The 23,223-nt window shown below is 56.0% G+C and overlaps 9 protein-coding genes across 9 annotated transcripts; 7 read left to right on the top strand and 2 right to left on the bottom strand.

Annotated features, from left to right (window-relative positions):
• Positions 1-90: 90 nt before the first annotated feature.
• BO66DRAFT_294666 (uncharacterized protein) lies at positions 91-678 on the bottom strand (the record flags this gene model as incomplete). The annotated part of the gene is made up of 1 exon (XM_025643186.1): positions 91-678. A coding segment is annotated over one exon (588 nt), but the record flags the coding sequence as incomplete, so codon positions are not given.
• An 88-nt stretch (positions 679-766) lies between these two features.
• On the top strand, positions 767-3,334 carry BO66DRAFT_420596 (uncharacterized protein; the record flags this gene model as incomplete). The annotated part of the gene is made up of 3 exons (XM_025649885.1): positions 767-804; positions 1,274-1,837; positions 2,233-3,334. The coding sequence occupies 3 exons, from the start codon at positions 767-769 to the stop codon at positions 3,332-3,334; spliced, it is 1,704 nt and encodes a 567-aa protein (XP_025503781.1).
• A 552-nt stretch (positions 3,335-3,886) lies between these two features.
• Positions 3,887-5,815, top strand: BO66DRAFT_401655 (uncharacterized protein; the record flags this gene model as incomplete). Its single annotated transcript, XM_025648770.1, has 3 exons — positions 3,887-3,977; positions 4,039-4,155; positions 4,221-5,815. 3 exons carry the CDS (start codon positions 3,887-3,889, stop codon positions 5,813-5,815), a joined length of 1,803 nt encoding a protein of 600 aa, XP_025503782.1.
• A 1,146-nt stretch (positions 5,816-6,961) lies between these two features.
• On the top strand, positions 6,962-9,089 carry BO66DRAFT_451899 (phosphotransferase family protein; the record flags this gene model as incomplete). Its single annotated transcript, XM_025651891.1, has 4 exons — positions 6,962-7,007; positions 7,132-7,162; positions 7,223-7,848; positions 7,919-9,089. 4 exons carry the CDS (start codon positions 6,962-6,964, stop codon positions 8,806-8,808), a joined length of 1,593 nt encoding a protein of 530 aa, XP_025503783.1. The 3' UTR covers positions 8,809-9,089.
• Positions 9,090-10,971: 1,882 nt separating this feature from the next.
• Positions 10,972-11,969, top strand: BO66DRAFT_411611 (uncharacterized protein; the record flags this gene model as incomplete). Its single annotated transcript, XM_025649301.1, has 2 exons — positions 10,972-11,486; positions 11,555-11,969. 2 exons carry the CDS (start codon positions 10,972-10,974, stop codon positions 11,967-11,969), a joined length of 930 nt encoding a protein of 309 aa, XP_025503784.1.
• A 507-nt stretch (positions 11,970-12,476) lies between these two features.
• Positions 12,477-14,818, bottom strand: BO66DRAFT_92984 (WD40 repeat domain-containing peptidylprolyl isomerase). The gene is made up of 3 exons (XM_025653714.1): positions 14,717-14,818; positions 14,251-14,628; positions 12,477-14,197 (listed from the first exon to the last, which is right to left on the bottom strand). Exons 1-3 carry the CDS (start codon positions 14,790-14,792, stop codon positions 12,759-12,761), a joined length of 1,893 nt encoding a protein of 630 aa, XP_025503785.1. The 5' UTR covers positions 14,793-14,818; the 3' UTR covers positions 12,477-12,758.
• Positions 14,819-14,970: 152 nt separating this feature from the next.
• Positions 14,971-16,999, top strand: BO66DRAFT_392073 (chaperonin-containing T-complex subunit CCT2). The gene is made up of 4 exons (XM_025647414.1): positions 14,971-15,049; positions 15,113-15,267; positions 15,344-16,718; positions 16,795-16,999. Exons 1-4 carry the CDS (start codon positions 15,047-15,049, stop codon positions 16,852-16,854), a joined length of 1,593 nt encoding a protein of 530 aa, XP_025503786.1. The 5' UTR covers positions 14,971-15,046; the 3' UTR covers positions 16,855-16,999.
• Positions 17,000-18,342: 1,343 nt separating this feature from the next.
• On the top strand, positions 18,343-19,858 carry BO66DRAFT_411614 (glycoside hydrolase family 76 protein; the record flags this gene model as incomplete). The annotated part of the gene is made up of 3 exons (XM_025649302.1): positions 18,343-18,439; positions 18,505-19,199; positions 19,265-19,858. 3 exons carry the CDS (start codon positions 18,343-18,345, stop codon positions 19,856-19,858), a joined length of 1,386 nt encoding a protein of 461 aa, XP_025503787.1.
• Positions 19,859-20,910: 1,052 nt separating this feature from the next.
• Positions 20,911-23,067, top strand: BO66DRAFT_392075 (serine hydroxymethyltransferase). Its single transcript, XM_025647415.1, has 5 exons — positions 20,911-21,259; positions 21,348-21,404; positions 21,465-21,558; positions 21,624-21,761; positions 21,824-23,067. The coding sequence occupies exons 1-5, from the start codon at positions 21,098-21,100 to the stop codon at positions 22,966-22,968; spliced, it is 1,596 nt and encodes a 531-aa protein (XP_025503788.1). The 5' UTR covers positions 20,911-21,097; the 3' UTR covers positions 22,969-23,067.
• The last annotated feature ends 156 nt before the right edge of the window (positions 23,068-23,223 follow it).

Below are 23,223 nucleotides of genomic sequence, written 5' to 3' on the forward strand. Positions count from 1 at the left end.
GCCTTTTTCCAGTAATCTATCTAGATCTCTCACCTCCTTTCTTTGCCGCGGCCCAACCGAGCTTTCATTTCCTTCCCGCTCACCCTCCCCTCACAACGGCGTCGCCCTACAATACGGGATTCCCGCCGTCGCAACCGTAGTCGTATTCAGCCCCCGGGGCCACCGCATGATCAATCGCGTGCAGTGCAGCGTATGCCCATAGCTGTACACGTCATCGTCCAAGAACCGATGCTCCAGCACCGCGGAATGCAGCCGGCGCCACAGGTACAGGCAGTGCATGATGTGGTAGTCGTTGTCCGGGTAGACGGCGTCGAACTCGCCGGCCAGCACTCGCTCCCGCGCCACCTCCTGCGTATGCTCGCGATCGGCGTACCACCGGAAGTCCACCTCCGTCAGCATCTGGTCCAGCACCCCGCGGTTAAAGCAGTCGGGCGAGTACCACCGCGATGCCATCACGTCGAAGTGGCACCCGAGGCGCTTGGCCTCCGTCCAGTGCGTGCCGCACTTGGCCTCGCCGGTTTCGGCGTCGAAGACGAAGCCCCCGGTCACGGGGACGGCGGATGGGGATGCAGAGGGATGGGCGAGGTGCGTGAGGGCGGTGGTGAGGAGCTGGGGCACGGTGAGGGGGTGGATGGCGGTAGCCAGGACGACTCCGAGGACGAGGCCGAGGAGGAGTGAGACTAGACTGGTGCTGATTAGGGCTTGTAGGCTGGTGGTGCGCCGGCGGTGAGTTGTGGGGCTTAAGAGAGAGTAGTCGGTTGAAGCCATGGTTTGCTTTTTTTTGCGCATGCAAGGCTGCCGGGTGTAAGTGTTGCCAAAGTGATCACAGCGATAACGAGACCTTCTCATGGAGATCGAGTGTGTGTTGGTTAAATCTCAGCTGGGGCTTGTTTTGAAATTATGTAGTGCATGGGGGGATGGCTATCTGCAACGATGGTGTGTAATCACGGGCGAGGTAATCTTACTGTCCGTAACATGCCTGTCTCCCCTCATTGCACTGTATACACAGGCCGGCCAATTCGCTATTAGATATTTACCTCCATGATCTTTTCTATATCTAAGCTAGCAGTCTCTTTGTCAAGTGGAAAGGTCAGTCGCGTTTTCGTCTCGCTTTTGCTCAACGTTCTTTTGTGTGGACACCCTTTCCCAGTCATCCCTCCAGTCGCAGCAACATGCACAGAGGGGAAGAGCCTACTTGCCATCTACTCGAGGAAGGTCACGGCCAGAGCCCAAGCTACGAGCAGACCTTGCCCGCAAGACATACGCGAAGCAGTAAGCTGCTCACAATCTGCCTCCACCTGACGAAAATCTGCCTCCTCTACTCGCTGGCACTCTGGGGCGCATTCAACCTCATCACCCGCCCATCCCCTCATCCCTACCACGTTACAAGTACTCCCCACCACGTCGACCGCACTGGATGCGACTGCGGAGCTTCCGTCGCCGAGGCCGTCGCGCGTGGCTGCAAGTTCGACGGGCTGGCCATGGCCTGGCTCCCGGCGCACTGCCGCGACGACGAGTTGGCCGCGGAGTTCAACACCGTGGGCGATGGCCCCAACGGCACCTGGATTTACTACGCGGACCGCGAGCGCACCCTCCCCATGGATGTAAATGAGGTGGCGGCGCTGGCGGACCGGCCGGAGGCATTGGTGCACATGAGCATTCAATGGCACACCCTGCACTGCATCTTCTACTGGCGCAAGCAGTTCCGCGCGCGGTTCAATGGGAAGATCGTGGAGCCCCGCTCCGACTCGGAGCACCATATCAGGCATTGCGGCGAGATTTTCTTATCGCCGGGATCGAGGACCAAGTCAGGGGTGGCGCTCGTGACCAACGACGAGTAGTTTAGTGAAGGAATGGGAGGATGTTCGGTGAATGCGCACGAATTACACGGTTGGTATCGAGAAGGAAATGCGGGGGGGCGGTCGTTACGGCGCATACGTCCTCCGTACACCGGCGGAAGCCCGATATCCATATGCGAGATAAGGATAGGGCTGCCGCACGGTCCCTAGTAGTATATCTATTTTCGGGCGGCTTGGGTCGATATTGTCTGACTTGAATTGATCAATGTGACATCGTGGGAGCGGGGATCCGTCTAGAGTAGGGGTTTGGACCAGCGTACCTCTCCATGTTGTTATACTGCGGTAATATTGCATTCAAGGCGACCGTCTGGGCTTATCGCCCTTGATCATCCGCGTTGTGTCAGTCGATAAAGTATTCAATGCCGATGGCTAGCTGGTCCTATCACCCTGTGAAGGGCGACGCTGAGAAAGATGAGTTGACTCTGTTTATTCTATCTGGGCCATCTCGATTGAGCCCCAATACCACTCCGTCATCTGGGACAACGTTGTCGAGAATCTTAAAGGATTGGGCAAAGGACCTAGTCGAGGAAGGTTATTCCGACTGCTGTGTCTCGGTCTCTGTCAATGGAGCCGGCCAATTCAGACTGTGGCTCTCCCCAATCATCCATCGGGACTCACAATCAACGTTCGAGGAAACTGTTGACCGGGCCACGAAATTCTTCATGCAAGCTGGTTCCGAGTCAGCCTGCTTCAGCTTCACACTTACTTCACACTCTGATCATGGCTATTTGCTATCCATCATCAGAGTCCCTGCGGCCGCTGAGAATGCATTTGCCCCCGCCGAAACCCTTTCATTTAGCCTATCGAAGGTCAAGAAGAACCTGCTTCAAGGCGCCCCCTGGCTTATCCTTCTCTGCCTGTTAACCCTACTATCCGTCATCGGCGTCGTCGTGTCCACTCGCCTCGGGCTCACGTTCCGCGGCTCAAGCGCCAGCAGCACTTCAGGCAATTTCTGGCTGCAGTGGAACACCAGCCGCAGCCGTGGCCTCGAGCACCAACTCCAATTCACACGCCCCTGGTCCAGCTTTCTAGATTATTTCGGGGATCAGGAGGAGCGCCAGGAGCAGTCGTGGTTCGTCCGGTTGGACGATCAATCCATGGTCCCGCTCAATCTCGTCGACGAGAGTGAGCAGAAATACCAACGATGGTTCCAGGAGCGGTATCCGGAGATGGAGCGGGTCCGGCAAAGCGGCGACTATCTCAACACCTCCTTCTGGGAGGATCCATACGCGATGCAGATCGCCACGGACGCGCTCTTTCACCCGGCGCACTGTCTCCTGGCGCTGCGGCGGTATTGGCACGCCAGGGAGACGGGCCGGCATGTCTGTCCACGTGATATCGACTTTCACCATGTGAAGCATTGTCTGGACTCTCTGGAAACGGTGCTGTTTGTGGATAGTGTTGGCGAGAAGGGTCCTATACTCCCCCAGGATTTGGATAGTCGGATGCCGTGGTTGGTGAATGCCTGTTTCTAGATTTTGAGCTAGTAATCAGAATTGACAGGGCCAGTAAACCAAGGCCGCCGAAGCTGGCTAGGCAGATACAGCAGTCATTACATAGAACATGCGCAAAGCCCATCGTAGTTGAACTACCATCATCTCACGTCTCATACATATCAACTTCCTTTCAAGAATCGCCTCACCTCACCGCAGAGACCCGAGGGCAACACCGTCATTCTCAAGTCCGACTCAGGATCTTACGACATTAAACTTGGGGATGGCAAGACCATCAAGTTCACGGACCGTCCTGACACCACTTAGTATACCTGGGCCAAGGCCACATATGAGGTGCTCGGGAAGATCAAGTCGGGATTATGTGCTGGAGCTGTACAAGGAGATCGAGGCCTGATTGAGGCCTGATGGTTAGAAGCGCTGTGCCGTGGTAGGTCGTCATGTGATCCACGATTGACTGTCAATTCCCGCGCCTGCCTACATAAAATCAATACCTACCTAGTAATCATACACACAACATGCCACAAGCATCTTCTACAAATTCTGCGAACCACGTCCTGCGAAAAATCGTCATTCATGACTACCCTGTTGGAAAAGGCAGTGTTCCACATACTCTTCAGAGACAAGAAGAAGAAGATCGCACACTTTCTTCGTACCACCACCCGGGGTCAGTCAATCAATTGATCAATCGATCAATCGATTGATCGGTGCTAACCATATACATTTAGAGTCACTTTTGTCCGAGCTGCACATCAACCTCGTGCGAGAAGTAGTCACTTCGATCCCGCCAGAGTCCATCTTCGTCGCGTCTAGCATCCAAGACCCGACCCACGAGCATCCGCCTTGTAAGTGCTACCTAGCCGCGCGAGAGCGCAGCAGAGACTGATGCAATCCTTGGTAACTGTCTCAGACTGGTCGAGGAAGAGTTTCCAAGACCATCTCGCCCGGACCCATCCCGACACAATCATCCCCGACACGGCGATCGACGTCCTGTGGTCCTGCTTCTGCTTCTACGCCTACCATCCATTCCCCATCTCGGAGGCGGACGACCGCAAGGTGGAGCAGCCCGCCTTCGAGCGTGGGCTACTCCTACTGTCACGGCAAGGCACCCGGCTCCTCGGGACGATACGCGATGACTTCGGCCTTTGCTGGGGCCGGCTGGACGAGCCTTGCACCTGCGGGCTCAGGATGAATCGCATCTTCCGAAGCATCAGCCGGGTCGATCGCCGCCAGTCACGCTCAGATCCACCAACCGACGGCTTCGACACCTTCGTGGCCAACGACATGACGGATGCGATCCTCGCAATCTTCCCCTCCCACCCCAAACTGCATCCGTCGCCGGAGCAGGTGCAGCCGCTGGCGGAAAGTCTGCTCGGGGGGCGAACGGGCCAATGTGCGATGAGGGCCGGGGACTTCACGGCGCTACTGTGCCTGGTCCTGAGGCTCAGAGTCCCGCAACTGACCCGCCCCGACCGAGAGTGTCATCGCGGCTTCCTCGAGGAACCCAGTGCGGACCAGGAGGAGTTGGCGGGGGTCCTGGTCCGATCGTTCAGGCACGACCAGAACGAGTCCCTGGCTCCCGAGATGGTGCTCCAGGCTTTGGACATTCTGGTATGTTTTCCTTGCCACTCTGCGGATCCCAGCGCTGATGCCTGCGCGGACCAGCCCAATCTCGAACAATCGTTCCATCGGCTGTGGGCCACTCTTTTCCCACTCAGCCTGTCCACGGAGCGACCGAATCTGGAGACTGAATCCTCCGCACCGGACACTATGGACGCGATCCTCCGGGCAGTCTCACTGTTCATCCCGCCGTTCCAGACCCACCACCGTTCGGAACTGGCACGAAGAGTCCAGGCGATCACCTTCCACCACTGCTACGATAGGAACTTCCAGGGCTCGGCCGACAGCCTCGACCTGCGGCATATCCTCCAGCAAGCCACCACGCACGACCATCCGACCGCTCGCGCGTATCTCGTCCTGTTTCTGGGGGATCACGCCCACAACTCGGACAAGGTCGTGGCGGGTGCATTCTTCCGTGACCTTACACTAGCCACCCCTCCCACCGCAAAAGAAACCGACGACAAGCCGCCCCCCAAGAAAGACAAATCGGCCGTCGTCGCCCGTCCCCAGCTTCTCTTCCAGCTTCAGCCACAGTTCAGCCTGTTCCGCTGGACCGGAGGACGCACCAGCATGCCTCTCTCATCCTCCCCGGAAGACAACAGTCCTCCCGGACATCCCGCCCCCGGCCACTGCATCGGGGATCCCGATCAATCGAGGGTGGCACTCGAGATTGACGCGGACACAAAACAGGCTACCTTCCTGCGCGGGACCGGCCACGCTGCAGGCACACCCTCAGGTGGGTATGAAGAGCTGACCAGGAAGCATGCCAGAACTGAGAGTGGTAGTGGAGATCCGCACGAGCGTCAGACAACCTTCACCGTGGGCCGCGTCGCGGTCTTCCGTGTCGAGGGCGGGCCGACCTATGCCTATGAGAATCCGTGGTGACTGGTGGCCAGCACGGACTGGACGGTACGCCGAGTTGTCAGGGAGGTGCTATGACTCTATCCTATTCCTGGTACGTGTTGGTCGATTGCCGTGTTGGAAGTGTCGAAATCCCGGTTCTCTTGAAAGGTCGATCAACACGTACACACCCCTCACTGCCTGTGGAACCAACTTGAGCGGATAATGAATCAGACTAGAAAGTTACCCTCTGGTGATCATGGATGTTTACTTGAGGGTGGACAGTGAACTCCTCCTGGGCCAACCTCGCATGATATGGACATTATGACTCACATTACATATAAGCCGTTTTGCGCAGTGAGAGGTTGGAGTCTCAGGCACGTGATGTTGATGCTTCATTTCGATGTTGTTCGGGCGCTGGAAGGGCTGTCTTTCTCGGTAGGAGGTCGGGTTGGTTGATACAGTATGAGTGAGGGCGACAGTTGCCTCTACCTAATTTCGAGCTAGTCTTGCATCTGGGCCCATGCTTGATTTTATGATCTCGAGTTACGGAAGCAATTTCATGAGAGGAAGCAAGTAGCAGGCATTGGGTCGAGGGAAACTAAAGAGCGAGCAGAAGGAATCGGTGGGCGACATCACTAGGTTCGAGATCAGGACTTCTATAGTCGGTCATTGGTATTGTCGCGTGAGCGTTTACCTTGAATAGCAATCAATTCGGTCCTACGCCCCGCGATGCAAGTCAGACAGCAGCAATGATTAGGAGCGTGAAGGCTCGGAACACTCAAAAGCATCCATGTCTAGATTTGGACGAGAGATATCGAAGTGTCCTGCATAGATAGATGATTATTCTCGGGTATTGTCGTTGTAGGAGTCGAAAGAAGCAGACCCGCCCTGTTCACCCCCACTTCCATGCAACGCAACCTTGCAACAAAGCACGGATTTCCCGTGGTGGTGCAACCACCTGAGGATCGACGAATCTCATTTCCTCCGCGACTGCATTAGCGCGCCTCGGCACTGGGGAAATGGGATGATTCCTGCATCGGACCAAAGGGACGACCTTCTTCCTCCGAGCTGGCGGTCGAAATCACGTTCCGCCAACCCCTCTCCCCTATCCTTTCTCCTCATTTATCCAGAGAGAACTTCATCTGTTGGTTTGCTCGTGCACTCGTTCCCTCGCCAGTCACGCAGACAATGAAACGTTCCTGTCCCAGGCATCATGAAGCTGTTCCTGGCCGAGGTCAGACGCCCAGTATGGCCGCGGCTTAGGGTGCCGCATGCTTCTAACCCGCACACTAGAAACCTCACGTCCACCACAAGGCGCTGGCAGCGAGATCAAGATCACAATTCTGCCTCTACTTCAGACCTTTTCAACTACACATCGGGACGATGGATGTCTGTAGCGGATCTTAATTCCCGACCGCACCGTGCAGAAACTGACCACCTCTTCACTAGCCGCGACGAGCATCTCCGCAGGTCCCAACGCAGACGCCCGTTCAACGTCGCAGAACTGAAACGTCTCGCCGCCGCCGCGATCAACGCCCCCGCAACCGCGGTCGCGAGCCTACAGAAACTCGGCGAGGGCGGCTTCAACCGCACCTTCCTCGTCACCATGCGCGACGGCTTCCAGCTCGTCGCCCGCATCCCCTACCCCGTCACCGAGCCCAAGTACCTCCTGGTCGCGAGCGAGGTCGCCACCATCGAATACCTCCGTCGGCCGGGGTTCCCCGTGCCCCGGATCTACGGGTACTCGGCCACGGCGGACAACGCCGTGGGCACGGAGTATATCTTCATGGAGTGCGCCGCGGGACGGCGCCTCACGGATCGCTGGTTCGATCTGTCGGAGCAGGAGCTGGCGGGGGTGGTGGAAAGGATCGTGGAGCTGGAGGCCAGGCTGTTTGCCCTCGATTTCCCCGCGAGTGGGAGTCTCTTCTTTGAGCGGGACTTGCAGTGCATGGAGACGGTGCGAGTCGCGGATGAGGCGGGTGCCGTGGGGGAGGGTCCGATTTGCATTGGGCCGGATGTGACACGGGCGTTGTGGTTGGGAAAACGCCGGATCTTGCCGGTGCATCGTGGACCATGTAAGACTATTCGCGACCTTCTCTTCTCCTGACTGCAGATGGATGAGCATGTCGATACTGACTTGAAAAGACACGAGCCCCCTGGATGTCTTGGCTGCCGGGGCTAGGAAGGAGATTGCATATCTCGAGGAATATGGTCAGCCCGTGCGAGCATCGAAGCTTCTCCCCGCGAATCGATCATACAAGCAGTCACCTAGGGACCATGTCAAGAATCTCAGCGACTACCTCCGGGTTGCGCCGTACTTGGTCCCGAGCGACGCGTCCTTGACACGACACACGATTCGGCATCCAGACCTGCAACCCAGCAACATATTTGTCAATGAGGACCTGGAAATTACGGGCCTGATCGATTGGCAGTATAGCACTATCCGCCCGCTGTTCCTGCAATGCGGGGTCCCGACCAACTTTCAAAGCGCGGATGGCGATATCCCCAGCCTACTGCAGGAACCGAGATTGCCGGAAGGGCTCGACAGGCTGAGCGAAGCAGACCAACATTGCGAGCGAGAGCTCTTCCGAAGCCGCTGGCTGCATTATTGCTATCTCACGGCGACGGCCAAGCTGAACCCGTCCCATCAGGCCGCCCTGACGGGGGACTTGGGAGTCTTGCGGCGGAGGTTGTGCCACCAGGCGGCCGTTCCCTGGGATGGGGATAATGTCACCCTCAAGGCCGATTTGATTCAGTTGACGATGAATTGGGATCGGCTTGTGCGATCGGAAGATGCGGACGCTTCAGCCTGTCCGATCGCGTATAGTCAAGACGAGGTGAATGAGTGTCTGCAGTTGAACACTGCGCAGGTGGAGTTGAATGAGCAAGAGCAGCTGTCGAGGGAGGTATTGGGTGTTGGATCTGAGGGATGGGTGGCTGCTGAGCGATACGAAAACGTCAAGGCATGCGAAGAGGTTTTGAAGGTTGATGAAATGTCTGTTGTCGATACTAGTAAAGAGAGCATTTTAGGGTAGTGGTGGGCTAGAAGATTGGGCAAGTGGGTGGCCTGTTGTGCGATGGTCGCATTGAACTATGATAAGCGGTTAGCTGAAATAGGCTTCATCGGTTGGTGGTCCTTGATGGGCGAACTCCAGAAGACAAGATCTCACTATCAAATCCTGCGGTGAAGTCTTTATTCGATCCGTCTTCAGGCAAAACAGATCAAGAAGTTCGATGCGCTAGGATGGACTCTGAGAGACCTCATCGAGTGTTATTAGTGTAGTTTGACATTTCAATGGGATCTTCGATCGGCGACAATGGGCAGTGCTCCCACCCACGCACCAGAGGTCATTGAGGATCATTCTGCATTGTCGATTGTCCCGACTAGGAAGATTGATGCACGAGTGCTGGCCTATTATCATGACCACTTCCGTGGGAAACATGTTCTGGGCCCATAGCTAATGTCTCGCATGTCTGACACAGCCATTCTAAGTCGATGAGCCGGCGCTCCAAGCATAGGACTAGACCTCACTTTGAAAGTGAACAGACGGCGGTCCCGCCCTAATGTGCACCTTGCATGGAAGGAGACCCAAGACATGAAGTTTCCGATCGGGCAAAGTGTGCTGAAAATAGAATATAGATCGATCCCTTGCTTTGACATCCCACTGGATCCGCGAAAGGGGCGACTAGGCCTGGTTGGGCAAAACGCCGCACAGTTCAACGTTCAACGCCGGCTTTTCCCTTGGCTGATAAGCCTTGGGCGAGTTTGGATGATTCGAGTCAGGCAACAGGGCGCCATTTGTCTCGAGTTCCGATGCAAGCGACCGTTCATCTAGTTCGATGAATGTGTGAGTGTGAGTTGGCGTGGTTGACAGCAACCACGCAGTCCCGGGGAATGAATGAATCCCCCTGCCCCTGGAATTAGATCGGGATTGATTCTAGGCTGATCCATGGATCCTGGGCAGGCTAAATCAAGGTTCAAATCGAGTTGGATCAACACGAGATGCGATCGACAATGCTAACTCGGTTAAACTATTCTGAACTGAGGAGCTCGCATGGTGAACCCGGCGGGCGATATGGTAACGATGACTTCATGGGCCAGGAAGCCATTTCATAGTTAATCCTTAGGCAGTAGTGGGTACGAGTAGTTATTTCCTGCAGCATTCTGGGGAACCAGCGATGGGGACGGGCATCCACCGGATTGCATCATTGAAAGAGGAGCCCAGTGGAGCCCAGGAACGAGGGAGGTTATTGGGCATAGTGGCCTGCATATTTTTTAATACCACAGGTCAATCTGACAGGGCTTGTGGATGTGCCGGTGAGGGGAGAGGGATGAGCGGATGGTAAGGAAGGACTGAGTAGTGACCGGGGGGAGACGATGTTAGTGTGAGTGAGATCCGATAAAAGTCCACGAGAACCAAAACAAGAACGAGAAGAGAGAAAGAGAAAGAGAGAGAGAAGACTTGCCAAGGTCGCTTCAGGGTCCAGAAAGTGTCCAGAAAGTGTCCTGACGGGCAAATACTCAGGAAATACACAGGAAACAGTACTCCTACTACGCCCAACTGGGCGATAGTCACTCCTGGAGGCCGCGCAACTCCCCTTCACTGACCAGTAATCACTCACTCACTCACTCACTGCAGTCTCTCACTTAGGCTTACTCCGTACTCTCTCACTTACGCCCTTTCACTCTCACTCTCACTCTCTCTCTCTCTCTCTCTCTCTCTCTCTCTCTCTTCAAGCCACTCAATCTCATCATCATCACCAGCATCGTCCCGCCCCGGAACAGGCTTTCTCTCCTTCCTTCCCCCCCCTCTCCCTCTCTTTCTCTTGGCTATCTTCCTTTCCTCAGACTGACAATTCCTTCTCTACCTTCTTCTCTCCCTTTCCCTCCCCTCTCCGCCCCTCCCTACCTCCCTCCTCCTCCCTCCTCTTCCCTCCTCCCCCCCATTCCTTCTTCGTCTAGCTTCGGGGGTTCCGACTAAATCGACAGATACAGCGCCCCGTCTTCGCCCCGTCTTCCGGTATTCTCCTGGGGCTCCTCTCGTCACTCGTTCCACCTATTCAGTCGCCTCTCCTCCTCCTTCGCCGCTGTCCTCTCGCTTGATCCATTCTGTCGACATATCATGGTTTATACCCGTCAGTAAACATTCCTGACGGTCCCCACCGCCATAACTTCAGCCGCCAAAAAAGCAGTCGTCATGGCACCTTGGCCTCAGGCCTGGACCGCCAGTCATGCTGCTGCTGCCACACCGACGACCACTTTGCGATCCCTCCCTCGGATCGCATACCTCTCGCTATTCGCCCTCCTCGCCTCCACCGTCGCTCATGCGCAAACTGTCGCTATCCTACCTTCCGCTGCCTCTTCCTCCTTTCCCTCCTGCGGCCTGACCTGCTCCGTCCTCCTCCAAGCCCAATCCGAATGCCTGCCGCCCGCCGCTCCGCAGACAAACTCCGCCACCTACGCCTCCTGCTTCTGCCATTCACATAATCTCACCGAGCTTCACACTTCCTCGACCGCCGTCTGCGATGATACGTGCAGCCATGCCTCCGATCGCTCGTTACTACAGACATGGTACAACAACTACTGCGCGGTCGCAGCCCCACTCGCCGACGCTGGCAGCACGAACAACGAGGAGGAAAAATGGCAGGCCCATTCCGCTCAATCAGTCACCAAGATCCGCGCATATCGGAGGACTGCCGCGTCCAACGCTTGGTAGGTATTCCGGGACGAACCATCCCTCATCAACTCGGGCGCAACTTTGCTGACGTGTCGCTTTGCAGGTGGTCCACACACTACAAATGGGTGATCATGGTCATCATCCTGGTCGTCGGGTTCAGCATCATCAGCGTGGTGGGCGTGTGGGCGAAGCGCCGCCATGATCGGAAGTACCCGGGTCTGTATCACGCCGCAGCCACGGGTGGCACAGACAGCGCTCTGCTGGCCGCCCGCCAGCAGGAGATCGGTCCCGCGCCGGGACCTGATACACGCGCGCCGGGTCAGTTCATGCCCGCCCAGTATGACCCCGCCCAGAATCCGGGCTCCATCGCCAGCAGTTCACACACCAACGTCGCTGCCGCTGCCGCTGCCGCCGCTGCAAATGCCCCCGGGCCCCGACCAGCGCGCACGTCATCCCGTCTGCAGAAGACGCAACCCGTATCCGACAGTGACACCGAAATCCGCGAAGTGGCTCGGTGAAACCAGACTCGTGGAGGTCTTGTTTGGAAGGCTACCTCTTCCATTCATCTGGCAAACCATATGCCATGGATCGATGGCCCCTGCAGTTACCCCGTCAAGGACAAAAGAAAAAGGCATGGTCCCTTCCGCTGAGCTTTGCATATATCCGGCGTTTGATTTTGTCTATAAGGGTATTGATTATTTGCCGCCGTACAGTACCAGTGATTCTTTTGTTTCCCTCAAAATGCACAGTACAAAGCATCACTTTACTTTCGTTTCTTCACTTCGCATCACACAAATCCTGTTCCGAATGTTGTGCATAGTTTCCTGGTTCAGGCATTTTCCATGCGGCTGACTTCCACGTCATCTTTCGATCGAATATATTCTTCTTCTGTCATCTTCCAATGTCTGTCCTCTTGCATATTGCGGACCCAGTGTGGGGTTATGGGAATCAACCTTCTATGGTCTCTTTAGTCATCGGGGAAACCCAAATCGTTCGCTTCATTGACAACTTGTATGCTACCGATTGCACCAGAGATACTATCGTAGTCTGTCCTGTTTTATTCAAAGAGGGATCACCCCCCGCGCTCGCCCACGTGCAGAAATCAGTAGAAACACCAAAAAATGATGGACGAATATGCTATGATTAAAAATAAGTCGTGATTCGTACAAAGCTGCCCTATGGCTGATGACGGATACAAGTCTAGATGTACAGCGAACCCAGTCATAGCGACCCAAGGCCTGCGGAAGGGGAAAAGAAAGAACAACATCAAAAAAAAGCGCTAGTGGTAGTGTCTCCTCTCTGTCAGCTTACGACACCGTGATACTCACGATCTTGATATCCTGCTCGGGCTTCTCCTTGTAGGTCTTGGTGTTCTCGATCTTATGCACGACGTCGAGGCCCTGCACGGCGCGCCCGAAGACGGTATGCTTGCCGTCCAGCCAGGGGGTTTTCTCGGTGGTGATGAAGAACTGGCTGCCGTTGGTGTTGGGCCCCGCGTTGGCCATGGACAGGGTGTAGGGCTTGTCGTGCTTGAGGCTGGAGAACTCGTCCTCGAACTCGCCGCCCCAGATGGACTCGCCGCCGGTGCCGTCGCCGAGCGGGTCGCCGCCCTGGATCATGAACTTGCGGATCACGCGGTGGAAGATCGTGTTGTTGTAGTATCCGGCGCGGGCGTGGGTGGTGAAGTTCTCGACCGCCTTGGGCGCCGCCGACGGGTACAGCCGCAGGTGGATGTCGCCCATGGTCGTGTGCAGGATCGCCGACGTGCCCAGCTCGGCTTTGTGGGCGGCGGTGGCCTCGCGGCCGCCGGCGCCGGTTTCGCGGGGGCGTTCGTTCTGGACGTCGCGCGTGGACTTGGAGACGTCCGTCTCGTTGGTGAAGAGGTAGAAGCGGAGTTTGCCGTAGCCGGTGCTGATGAGGATCGGGTCGCGTTCTTCCGATTCCTGGAGGAGCGGGTTGGCGCTGGCGGCCATCGAGACGGTCACGACCCCCTTCTTCTGCGGCTGCCCTTGGTACATGGCGAGGTTGAGGGCCCGGAAGGGCTCGTCCTTCGCGTAGACGCGCACCACCCGGTTGGTGTACGTGTTGATGCACTTGACGCCGTGCAGGGAGCCGTACAGGATGAAGTGGCCCGACTCGTCGAAGAGGACGTTGACCTTGGGCTTGGTGATGGGGTTCTCCAGCTCGCGCTCCACCGCCAGTCGCCGGCCGAACTCCACCTCTTCGAGCTGGTAGAGCGCCGTCCCGGCCTGCTGCATCTCCATGATGGTGGTGAGGGATTCGTCGTACTTGCGGTAGAGCTTGCCGGAAGCAAAGTCGAAGACGCGGATCTGGCGGTCGGGGAAGGAGATCGTCGCGAATTGCTCGCCGGAGGGGGAGATAGACAGCGAGGCAGGGGTGGATTTGGACTTCTTGAACTCGAACAGGTTGGTGGATGATTTCAATTCGAAGACGTTGTCGGGTTTCTCGAACGAGCCGTCGCCCGCCCGCCAGTACTCGATCATACCGGACTCATCGGCGGAGATGACGCAGTCGTACGCGTCGTTGAACGCCATAGCGACCACGGGGCTGCGATGGATGGACTTGACGGTATGTAATGGGGTGGGGTTCTCGCCACGGCCATCGAACACTTGGATCATGCTGCTTCCTTCGTCGGTCACTGCCAGGAGCGGCAATGAGGCGCCACGGCGATGAACCCAGCAGACGCAACGCGGGTTGAAGTCGAGCGTAAGCATAGCCAATAGATCTGCAACCAACGTCAGACTGCGTCCAATCGATGCATGGCTGTAGAGAATATACCGAAAGTTATAACGTCAAAGATCTTGACAGTCTTGTCTGCTCCGGTCGTCGCAAAGCTCCTTCCGTCGGCACTGACGCTGACATGCTTGATCTCGGTTGAATGCGCCTTGAACTCCTTCACAAACTCCACGCCCACCGCCATTTTCTTCCAGAACTTGACGACGCCATCGATCGAGGAGGTGATCAGGAAATCAGTATGCGGAGTTACGGTGAGGAAGGACAATTGATCCTTGTGCATGAGCGACTTGGAGTACCGCGGCGACGAGGGCAGCGCATTCACGTAGACTTTCTCGAAAGGGAGCTTGCGGCGTTTCTTCTTCGGAGCATCTGCGGAGGGGAGAGCTGGACCGAAATCATCATCGGATGACGAGTCGTCACCTAGGGAAAAGCGTCAGCAACTGATCGAGCTCGAGGATGTCTTGTTTCGCAACCGTGTGCTAATCCTCCAGGTATCATGCGGGCGTACCATCCTGATCGCCGCCATCCACGGCGGATATGGGGCGTTTGGCGGATGCCAGCTTCTGCTCCTCTTCAGCAGGCATGATGAATCGAAGGATGAGTGAGTGAGGCTGTAGTTGAGGGGAAATGTGAAGTGGACGAGGGCAATGGACGACAGGGAGACCGGCGACAGACGGGGCGGGCGGTCAGGTCGGGCAGTATCACGAACTTTTCTGGTTTGTCCCGCATTGGCTAGAGTTGGCCGTTCTCTGCGTCCTCACCGTCTAGCTCAAGCAACCCCTGAGCTGCCAGCCCTTCCCTTGACGGTAGCCATCTTTTTCTACTATCTACAGTCATCATGGTACGTTTATCTGACACTTCTTTGTCTCTGTTTTATCGATAGTCAGTGCTGACCCGCCTCCAGTCCTTCGCCAACCCCACGCAGATCTTCGCCGACGATGTGATCGAGGAGAAAGGAGAAAATGCTCGTCTTTCCGCCTTCGTCGGTGCTATCGCCGTCGGTGATCTTGTGAAGAGTACTCTGGGTCCCAAGGGAATGGACAAGATCCTCCAGTCAGCGTATGTGGGATGATTGATGGGAGCAAGGCGGGGTTGCCGACCGCGAGCAGTGGGCTAATTCCATCGTTGCCTTTAGGTCGACCGGCGATATCCTTGTCACGAACGACGGTGCCACGATTCTGAAGTCGATTGCCCTTGACAACGCCGCAGCCAAGGTCCTCGTTAACATCTCGAAAGTTCAAGACGACGAGGTCGGTGACGGTACGACATCTGTGACGGTGTTGGCGGCCGAGCTGCTGCGGGAAGCCGAGAAGCTGGTCAACCGCAAGATCCACCCTCAGACTATCATCGAAGGTTACCGGATAGCCAGCAAGGCTGCCTTGGAGGCTTTGGAGAAGGCCGCCGTTGATCGTAGCACGGATAAGGAACTGTTCCGCAAAGACCTCCACTCAATCGCTCGCACAACCCTCAGCTCCAAGGTTTTGGCCCAAGACCGTGAGCACTTCGCTACCCTCGCCTGCGATGCTGTTCTCCGCCTCCGCGGCTCGACCGACCTGAGCCACATCCAGATCATCAAGAAGGCCGGTGGCAAGCTCAGCGACTCGTACCTCGATGAAGGTTTCATTCTCGACAAGAAGATCGGTGTGAACCAGCCCAAGCGCCTGGAGAACGCCAAGATTCTGGTCGCCAACACGGCTATGGACACGGACAAGGTCAAGATCTTCGGCGCCCGGGTGAAGGTCGAATCGACGGGCAAGCTGGCTGAGCTGGAGAAGGCCGAGCGCGAGAAGATGAAGGCTAAGGTTGAGCGGATCAAGGCTCACGGCATCAACTGCTTTGTCAACCGCCAGCTTATCTACAACTGGCCCGAGCAGCTGTTCACGGAAGCCGGTATCATGTCGATTGAGCATGCCGACTTCGACGGCGTTGAGCGCTTGGCCCTGGTTACCGGCGGTGAGATCGCCTCGACTTTCGACCACCCCGATCAAGTGAAGCTGGGTCACTGCGATGTTATTGAGGAGGTCATCATCGGCGAGGATACTCTTATCAAGTTCTCGGGCGTGGCTGCCGGTCAGGCATGCACCATTGTGCTCCGTGGTGCCACGGAGCAGCTCCTCGACGAGGCTGAGCGCTCCCTTCACGACGCTTTGGCTGTCCTTTCCCAGACCGTCAAGGATCCCCGTGTGACTCTTGGCGGTGGATGTGCCGAGATGGTCATGGCCAAGGCCGTTGAGCAGGCCGCTCAGAACACGACGGGCAAGAAGCAGCTGGCCGTCGACTCCTTCGCCTTGGCCTTGAAGCAGCTTCCCACCACCCTCGCCGACAACGCTGGTCTGGACTCCAGCGACCTTGTGACCCGCCTGCGCCAGGCGATCAACAACGGTATGACCAGCTCCGGATTGGACCTGCTCACCCCGGGCGGTGGCATCGCCGACATGCGCGAGTTGGGCGTCGTGGAGGCCTACAAGCTGAAGAAGGCTGTGGTCTCTTCCGCGTCGGAAGCAGCCGAGGTAAGAACGCCCTTCCTACGAATTGCTCTTTCCACTACTTTCAGATAGACCATGCTAACATGCTCATTTCCTGCAGCTTCTTCTACGTGTCGACAACATCATCCGGGCGGCACCTCGTAGACGTGACCGGGTTTGAAGCGAGTTGATGTGAAAATAATTTCCAGCGAGGGGTGGAAAGGGGTAATAAATAAAACTCGATATTTTATGGTTCCCATCAGGTTTTGATTTAGAATCCCGGAGACCGGGACGATGTATGTTTACATAGCGCGCTTCGAGTTGGAGTGCAGTAATTACCGTTCTATAGACCTTTTTCGATATGCTATAAGCTAAAGGCATATAACTAGCTGCTAAAGGACCCTGCACCCAGGCTGGCTGTCAATTTCCTGCAGCGTTGGCCTGATCGCCGATCCTCCTAGTCTGGATCTTGCATGGATAACAAGCTAAGCGTGGGGCTTATCACACCTGGCAGCTCGTGTTGAGAATGAGTCCAGAGAGCAAGTTATCGATGCGTAGAAAAGCCACCCATTTAACCATGTGAGCATCGAAGATGTTCAAGGTATTGCTTTGTATGATTCCGGTCTAGTGGGCAGGGACTGCTGCTGAATTTCGTTACTGGATTCATGTATCAATGAGTGAATTTGCCGAACTTATTGGTGCTGACACGGGAGTCCCAGTCGGAGAATATATTGCGTGCAGCCGCGTGGCCGGTCCGGTGCTATGCGGAACAATGGATACGCCAAGGATACGGGAGGAAGCAGAGGAAACAGGATTCTCTAAAACTCTGATAAGCTAAATGCTCGTTGGTTGATTTGGTGTACGAGTATAACGAAGCACAGTAAAAAATTCATAAAGAAGCAGGTGTGCCTGAATGGAAGGCTCAGCTCTGGAGCCGTGCAGTGCGGGAGATCCACCGTTCAGTTTGAGTCCGTCCCGTGAGTCCGTCGAGTTGGACCCTTTCCCCGCAGGGTCACTGACCACTTGGCCGGACTTGGTTTAGTTTCCCTGGGAAAGGGACAGTAAGGTACCATCTGATCCATGCCGTGATGTAGCCTAATGTTGAAAATAGGGTAGGATACACTATTTTTACCTATTCCGACTCAACTGTCTGCCAACTGACCCAACTGACTAGGTCATCAATGTGACACCACGGCAGAATCTTCCCTCTTCCCTCTTCCCTCTTCCCTCTTCCCTCTTACTCTCGTTAAATAGCCTAATGCCGTCATGGCCATACAACCTTTACTCCCACAATGGACTACTACTTTACCTTCCCTCCGTAGTCTCTCCTTCTTCCCTTCCTCCTTCTTGACTCAACTCTTACAGTCCCTTCATGATAGACTCATTCGTGACCCCACAAGCAGTGACCTCACGTCAGACCTAGTGCGCCCTCCCCCGCGCCCTAGTCCGCATACCTGCCATCTAAAACCTGTGGAATCTCCCTTCATTCCTCATTTTCGACCTCGACCTCGACCTCGACCTCGATCTCGACCTCGATCTCGAGCCCCTCCCGCATTCTGCCAATCCCTTTCCGCCTTCGTCCCTGCACCCTTCATCCACACGCCGGCGCATGTCGAGGCTGCGGCCGCCTCATTCCTTCGCTTAAGACACTTCTCCTAGTCTATAGAGAATGATCTTGTCCCCGCGCTGGTGGACGGCTCTGCTGGCCGTCCTCACTGTCAGCCAGCACACAGTCCGAGCCATACAGTTAGATCTCAATGATGAGCGTAAGCGCATACTTCCTGTTGACGAGTATGATTCATGCGCCAAGCACTGACCTTCCTGTACATAGAATCGATCAAGAATGCCGCGGCGACGGCAGCCTACAATATGATGAGCTACTACCACGGCAACGAATCTGGGCAGATCCCGGGCAAATTGGTTGATACATGGTGGGAAGGAGGCGCCATGTTTATGACGCTGATTCAATATTGGTACTGGACCGGCGACACATCCTACAACGCAGTCACCACCGAGGGTATGCTCTGGCAGAAGGGCCAGAACGACTACTTCCCCGCCAATTACAGTAACTACCTCGGAAACGATGACCAGGTGTTCTGGGGGCTGGCCGCAATGACGGCCGCCGAGTTGAATTACCCAGAGGAGGACGGCCAACCGTCTTGGCTGTCGCTTGCGCAGGGGGTCTTCAACACTCAAGTACCCCGCTGGGACACGACCAGTTGTCAAGGTGGTTTGCGCTGGCAGCTGTGGCCCTACCAGGCTGGATACACCACCAAGAATGCGATCTCCAACGGGGGTCTCTTCCAATTAGCGGCGCGACTGGGGCGCTACACCAACAATGAGACGTACAGCAACTGGGCGGAGAAGATCTACGACTGGATGGCGACCACCCCGCTCCTGAGGGAGGACGAGTGGTCCATTGCTGATACGACCACCACGCAGACGGAGTGTAAAGACCATGGAGATCTCCAATGGACGTACAACTACGGAACGTACATCAGTGGAGCCGCCTATATGTATAACCACGTATGACACCGTCCTGACCATAGGGTTTCTCCCTCAAGTGACTGCAGGAAGCTAACAAGACTTAGACCAACGGTGGAGACAAGTGGAAGAAGGCGCTGGACGGCTTGCTCGGAACTACCTTGCAGAAGTTCTTCCCTCAAGAGTTCGGCGGCAGCATCATGTCCGAGATCTCCTGCGAACCGAACATGATGTGCGATCGGAATCAAGACTGCTTCAAGGGGTTTCTGTCATCCTGGTTGACATTCACCACCACCATTGCGCCGTACACCGCGGGCGAGATCATCCCGAAAATCCAGCAGTCGGCCCTGGCAGCGGCCAAGCAATGCTCTGGCGGCAAATCGGGCACTGAATGCGGCCGCCGCTGGCACCAGGCGACTTGGGATGGGGAGACTTCGCTGGAGTCTGATATGAGTGCACTGAGCGTCTTTTCTTCCACTATGATTGCCCACAAGGGCCAGGAACAGAGTCACCAAGGACCGCTGACTTCGGATACTGGGGGCACCAGCAAGAGTGATCCCAACGCGGGCACCGCCCCGAAGAATCCACCCAACGAGCTGCCGGAGATCACGGCTGGGGATCGGGCGGGTGCTTCAATTCTGACCGTTGCGTTCGTGTGTGGCTGGGCTGCCGCTGTGGCCTGGTTGGTTTATGGTGGTTAGGTTAGAGTGTAGACGTATATAACTCTTTTTTCGGCTGGCGTTGCTGCTGTATATAGCAAGGTTTTCTGGACTGGCGTATTTCCCTTGCTTCTTGCTTGATAAACGGCAACTTGCTTGCCAACTCTCAGTGGCTCTTTGTATCAATATTTGGAGATGGTTGCCCTTTTCATGTTGGCTGTCTGTTGTGCGTGCTTGCTGAGAGACCTGAGAAAGGCATTGTGCTCCTAGCTGCGGGTTTCTGCTTCAATGAGCAGCAACTCGATAGAACTTTGCTTGAAATGTGATTTGTCTGGATAGCCGAGTTTTGGCGAGTAACGATTCCGTGAGATAGGCTATCAAGCGACAGTTTAGCTTGCTAAAGTCTTCTGTACTGGGCTCTGGTCCAAGCAAGTAATGTGGTCAACTGGGCAATTTACCAGTACCGTAACGCAGGCTGGAAAGAACAAGTACGAAGAGGTTCAGACTGGGAAAGACCTGGTGCACAGGTTTGGTGGTCTACGACGATATAGGGGGTTCAATTCAGTCGTAAGTTATCATTCCATTGGTTTTATTGGACAGTTTAGAATATATTGAACGAGCGAGACTCGTAACCCCTAACATCAAAGAGTTACTCGGGAAGGGTCATCCTCCCACGGACATCTCAGTCGGCATCAACAGACACACACGTCCCAATTCCAATCGGATGGTTCCTTGTCCCAGAAGGATGGTTGGAGGCGGGGACAGGTCAGCATCGCCCGGGATAGTCGACCGAAGTCGACCATCCACGAGAACTGGCAAGCTAAACGCCTTTCTTCATCTTGGATTTAGTTGTGTGATGAAGAAGAAAAGAGAAAAAAGGAAGAAGCCGAACCGCAATCGGGCGAGAAGAAAAACAATTCTCCTCGGCAAGCGGCCGCTCTGTTCTTCCGAGGGCACGTACCGCCCGGAGATGCTAGTCTGTTTCCGGCCTAGTGGAAACAGCTTCCCGCGGGCAACGGAGGAGCAGCAGTTGTCCGACAAGCTGATAGGAAGCGCGCAACTGCCTTTCCAGTCCGAGGTCGCCTTTGTCGTCCCTCGCTGCTCGCTGCTCGTTCCTCTCCCCGTCTCCCCCGTCTCTTATAATTCCGGGGACAGAACCTCGCTTCTTTTTCGACTTTTCCGATTGTCGCGTATCTCGAGGTCTTCAGTGATCAATTCATTTGATTCTTCTTTCCATTATAATCTCAGACCTTCACCGTCCACCACATCACACCACACATCATGTTGGGTCGTTGCGGACGACAGGCTTCGCGCCTGCTCCCGCGCACTGCGAAGCCGGCCTTCGTGCTCCCTCGTCCTATGCGCTCGGCGGTCGCTTCTTTTCCTTCTAAGCCTGTTCAATCTCGTTCTGTTTCCTCCTCCAGCCCTGAAGTCCAACAAACTGTGCGTTCTGGTCCCCCAATGAGCATTGCTCGCATGGCCCGGCGATGTCTGATGTCATACCACCCGTGCTAACTAACCATCGGAGTAGTTGCTTTCCGCCCATCTCGAAGAGTCCGACCCCGCCATCTACCAGATCCTCCAGAAGGTTGGTCTAGCTGCTAGGAATGTATTCAGGACGGGAATTGATGGAGTATGATTATTGCAGGAGAAAAAACGCCAACAACATTTCATCAACCTCATCCCCTCCGAGAACTTCACCTCCCAGGCCGTCCTCGATGCCTTGGGCAGTGTTATGCAGAGTCAGTCATCCACCTTTTCGAACACACTTGACTGAGGTACGGGAATGAATATTGACGTTCACCAGATAAATACTCCGAGGGGTATCCTGGGGCTCGGTACTACGGAGGCAATGAGTTCATCGATCAGTCTGAGCGCCTCTGTCAGCAGCGAGCGCTGGAGACCTTCGGTCTCAACCCGGAAGAATGGGGCGTGAACGTGCAGCGTGAGTACCTTCATTGAACTTATCATTACTGATATTGTAGGCCCTAGTCTAATTGATTGCAGCTCTGTCCGGCTCCCCTGCCAACCTGTACGCCATCTCTGCCGTCCTGAACACCCACGATCGCCTGATGGGTCTCGACCTGCCCCACGGCGGACACCTGTCCCACGGCTACCAGACCCCTACCAAGAAGATCTCTTTCATCTCGAAGTACTTTGAGACTCTGCCATACCGGTTGGACGAGTCGACGGGTCTCATCGACTATGACAGCCTTGCGAAACAGTCTCTTCTCTACCGCCCCAAGATGATCATCGCCGGTACCTCGGCCTACAGCCGTTTGATCGACTACGCGCGCATGCGCGAGATCGCCGACGCCGCCGGTGCGTATCTGCTCAGTGATATGGCGCACATCTCCGGTCTGGTCGCCGCGGGCGTCCTCCCCTCGCCGTTCACCCACTCCGACATCGTGACGACCACTACACACAAGTCCCTGCGCGGTCCGCGCGGGGCGATGATCTTCTACCGCAAGGGTGTCCGCCGGACGGACAAGAAGGGCAACAAGGAAATGTACGACCTCGAGGGTCCGATCAACGCCTCTGTCTTCCCCGGCCACCAGGGCGGGCCCCACAACCACACCATCACCGCCCTGGCCGTGGCGCTGAAGCAGGCCCAGTCGCCCGAGTTCAAGACCTACCAGCAGACCGTGCTGGCCAACGCACAGGCTCTCTCGGAGCGACTGGGATCGCCCCTCAGCAGCGGCGGACTGGGCTACAACATCGTCTCCGGCGGCACCGACAACCACTTGGTGCTGGTGGACCTGAAGAACCGCGGGGTGGATGGCGCGCGCGTGGAGCGGGTCCTCGAGCTGTGCGGTGTCGCCAGCAACAAGAACACGGTGCCCGGCGACCGGTCGGCGTTGAAGCCCGGCGGCCTGCGTCTGGGCACGCCCGCCATGACGACGCGGGGCTTCCAGCCGGAGGACTTCCGTCGGGTGGCGGATATCGTGGACCGGGCGGTGGTCATCACCCAGAAGCTGGACAAGGCCGCCAAGGAGAGCGCGACGGCCAAGGGCGTCAAGAACCCGAACACGGTCAAGGCCTTCCTGGACTACGTGGGCGAGGGCGAGGAGATCTCGGAGATCGTGCAACTGCGCCAGGAGGTCGAGGACTGGGCGGGCACGTTTAGTCTGCCGTGGGCTAAGGACGAGTAGTTTCGTTGTTTGTTGCTAGTTTTCTTTTTTTTTTGTTGTCTGCATGCCTGCGAAGAACCATATCCCTACTAGATGAATGAATATTGATGTCCTTTTATTTTTCGGTTGGTTACAACAGTAGCAAAGCGCATTGTGAGACCGTGGACGGCCATTGTAGACGTATACCTTGTAAGACTGGTCATATAGCCACAACAATGTGGCAGATGACAGTATTTTAGTTGGCGATTCCCATCCTGTCCTTGGAATCCTGTTCAA

This window comes from Aspergillus aculeatinus, assembly GCF_003184765.1.
Source record: "Aspergillus aculeatinus CBS 121060 unplaced genomic scaffold BO66scaffold_25, whole genome shotgun sequence".
Classification (NCBI taxonomy): domain Eukaryota; kingdom Fungi; phylum Ascomycota; class Eurotiomycetes; order Eurotiales; family Aspergillaceae; genus Aspergillus; species Aspergillus aculeatinus.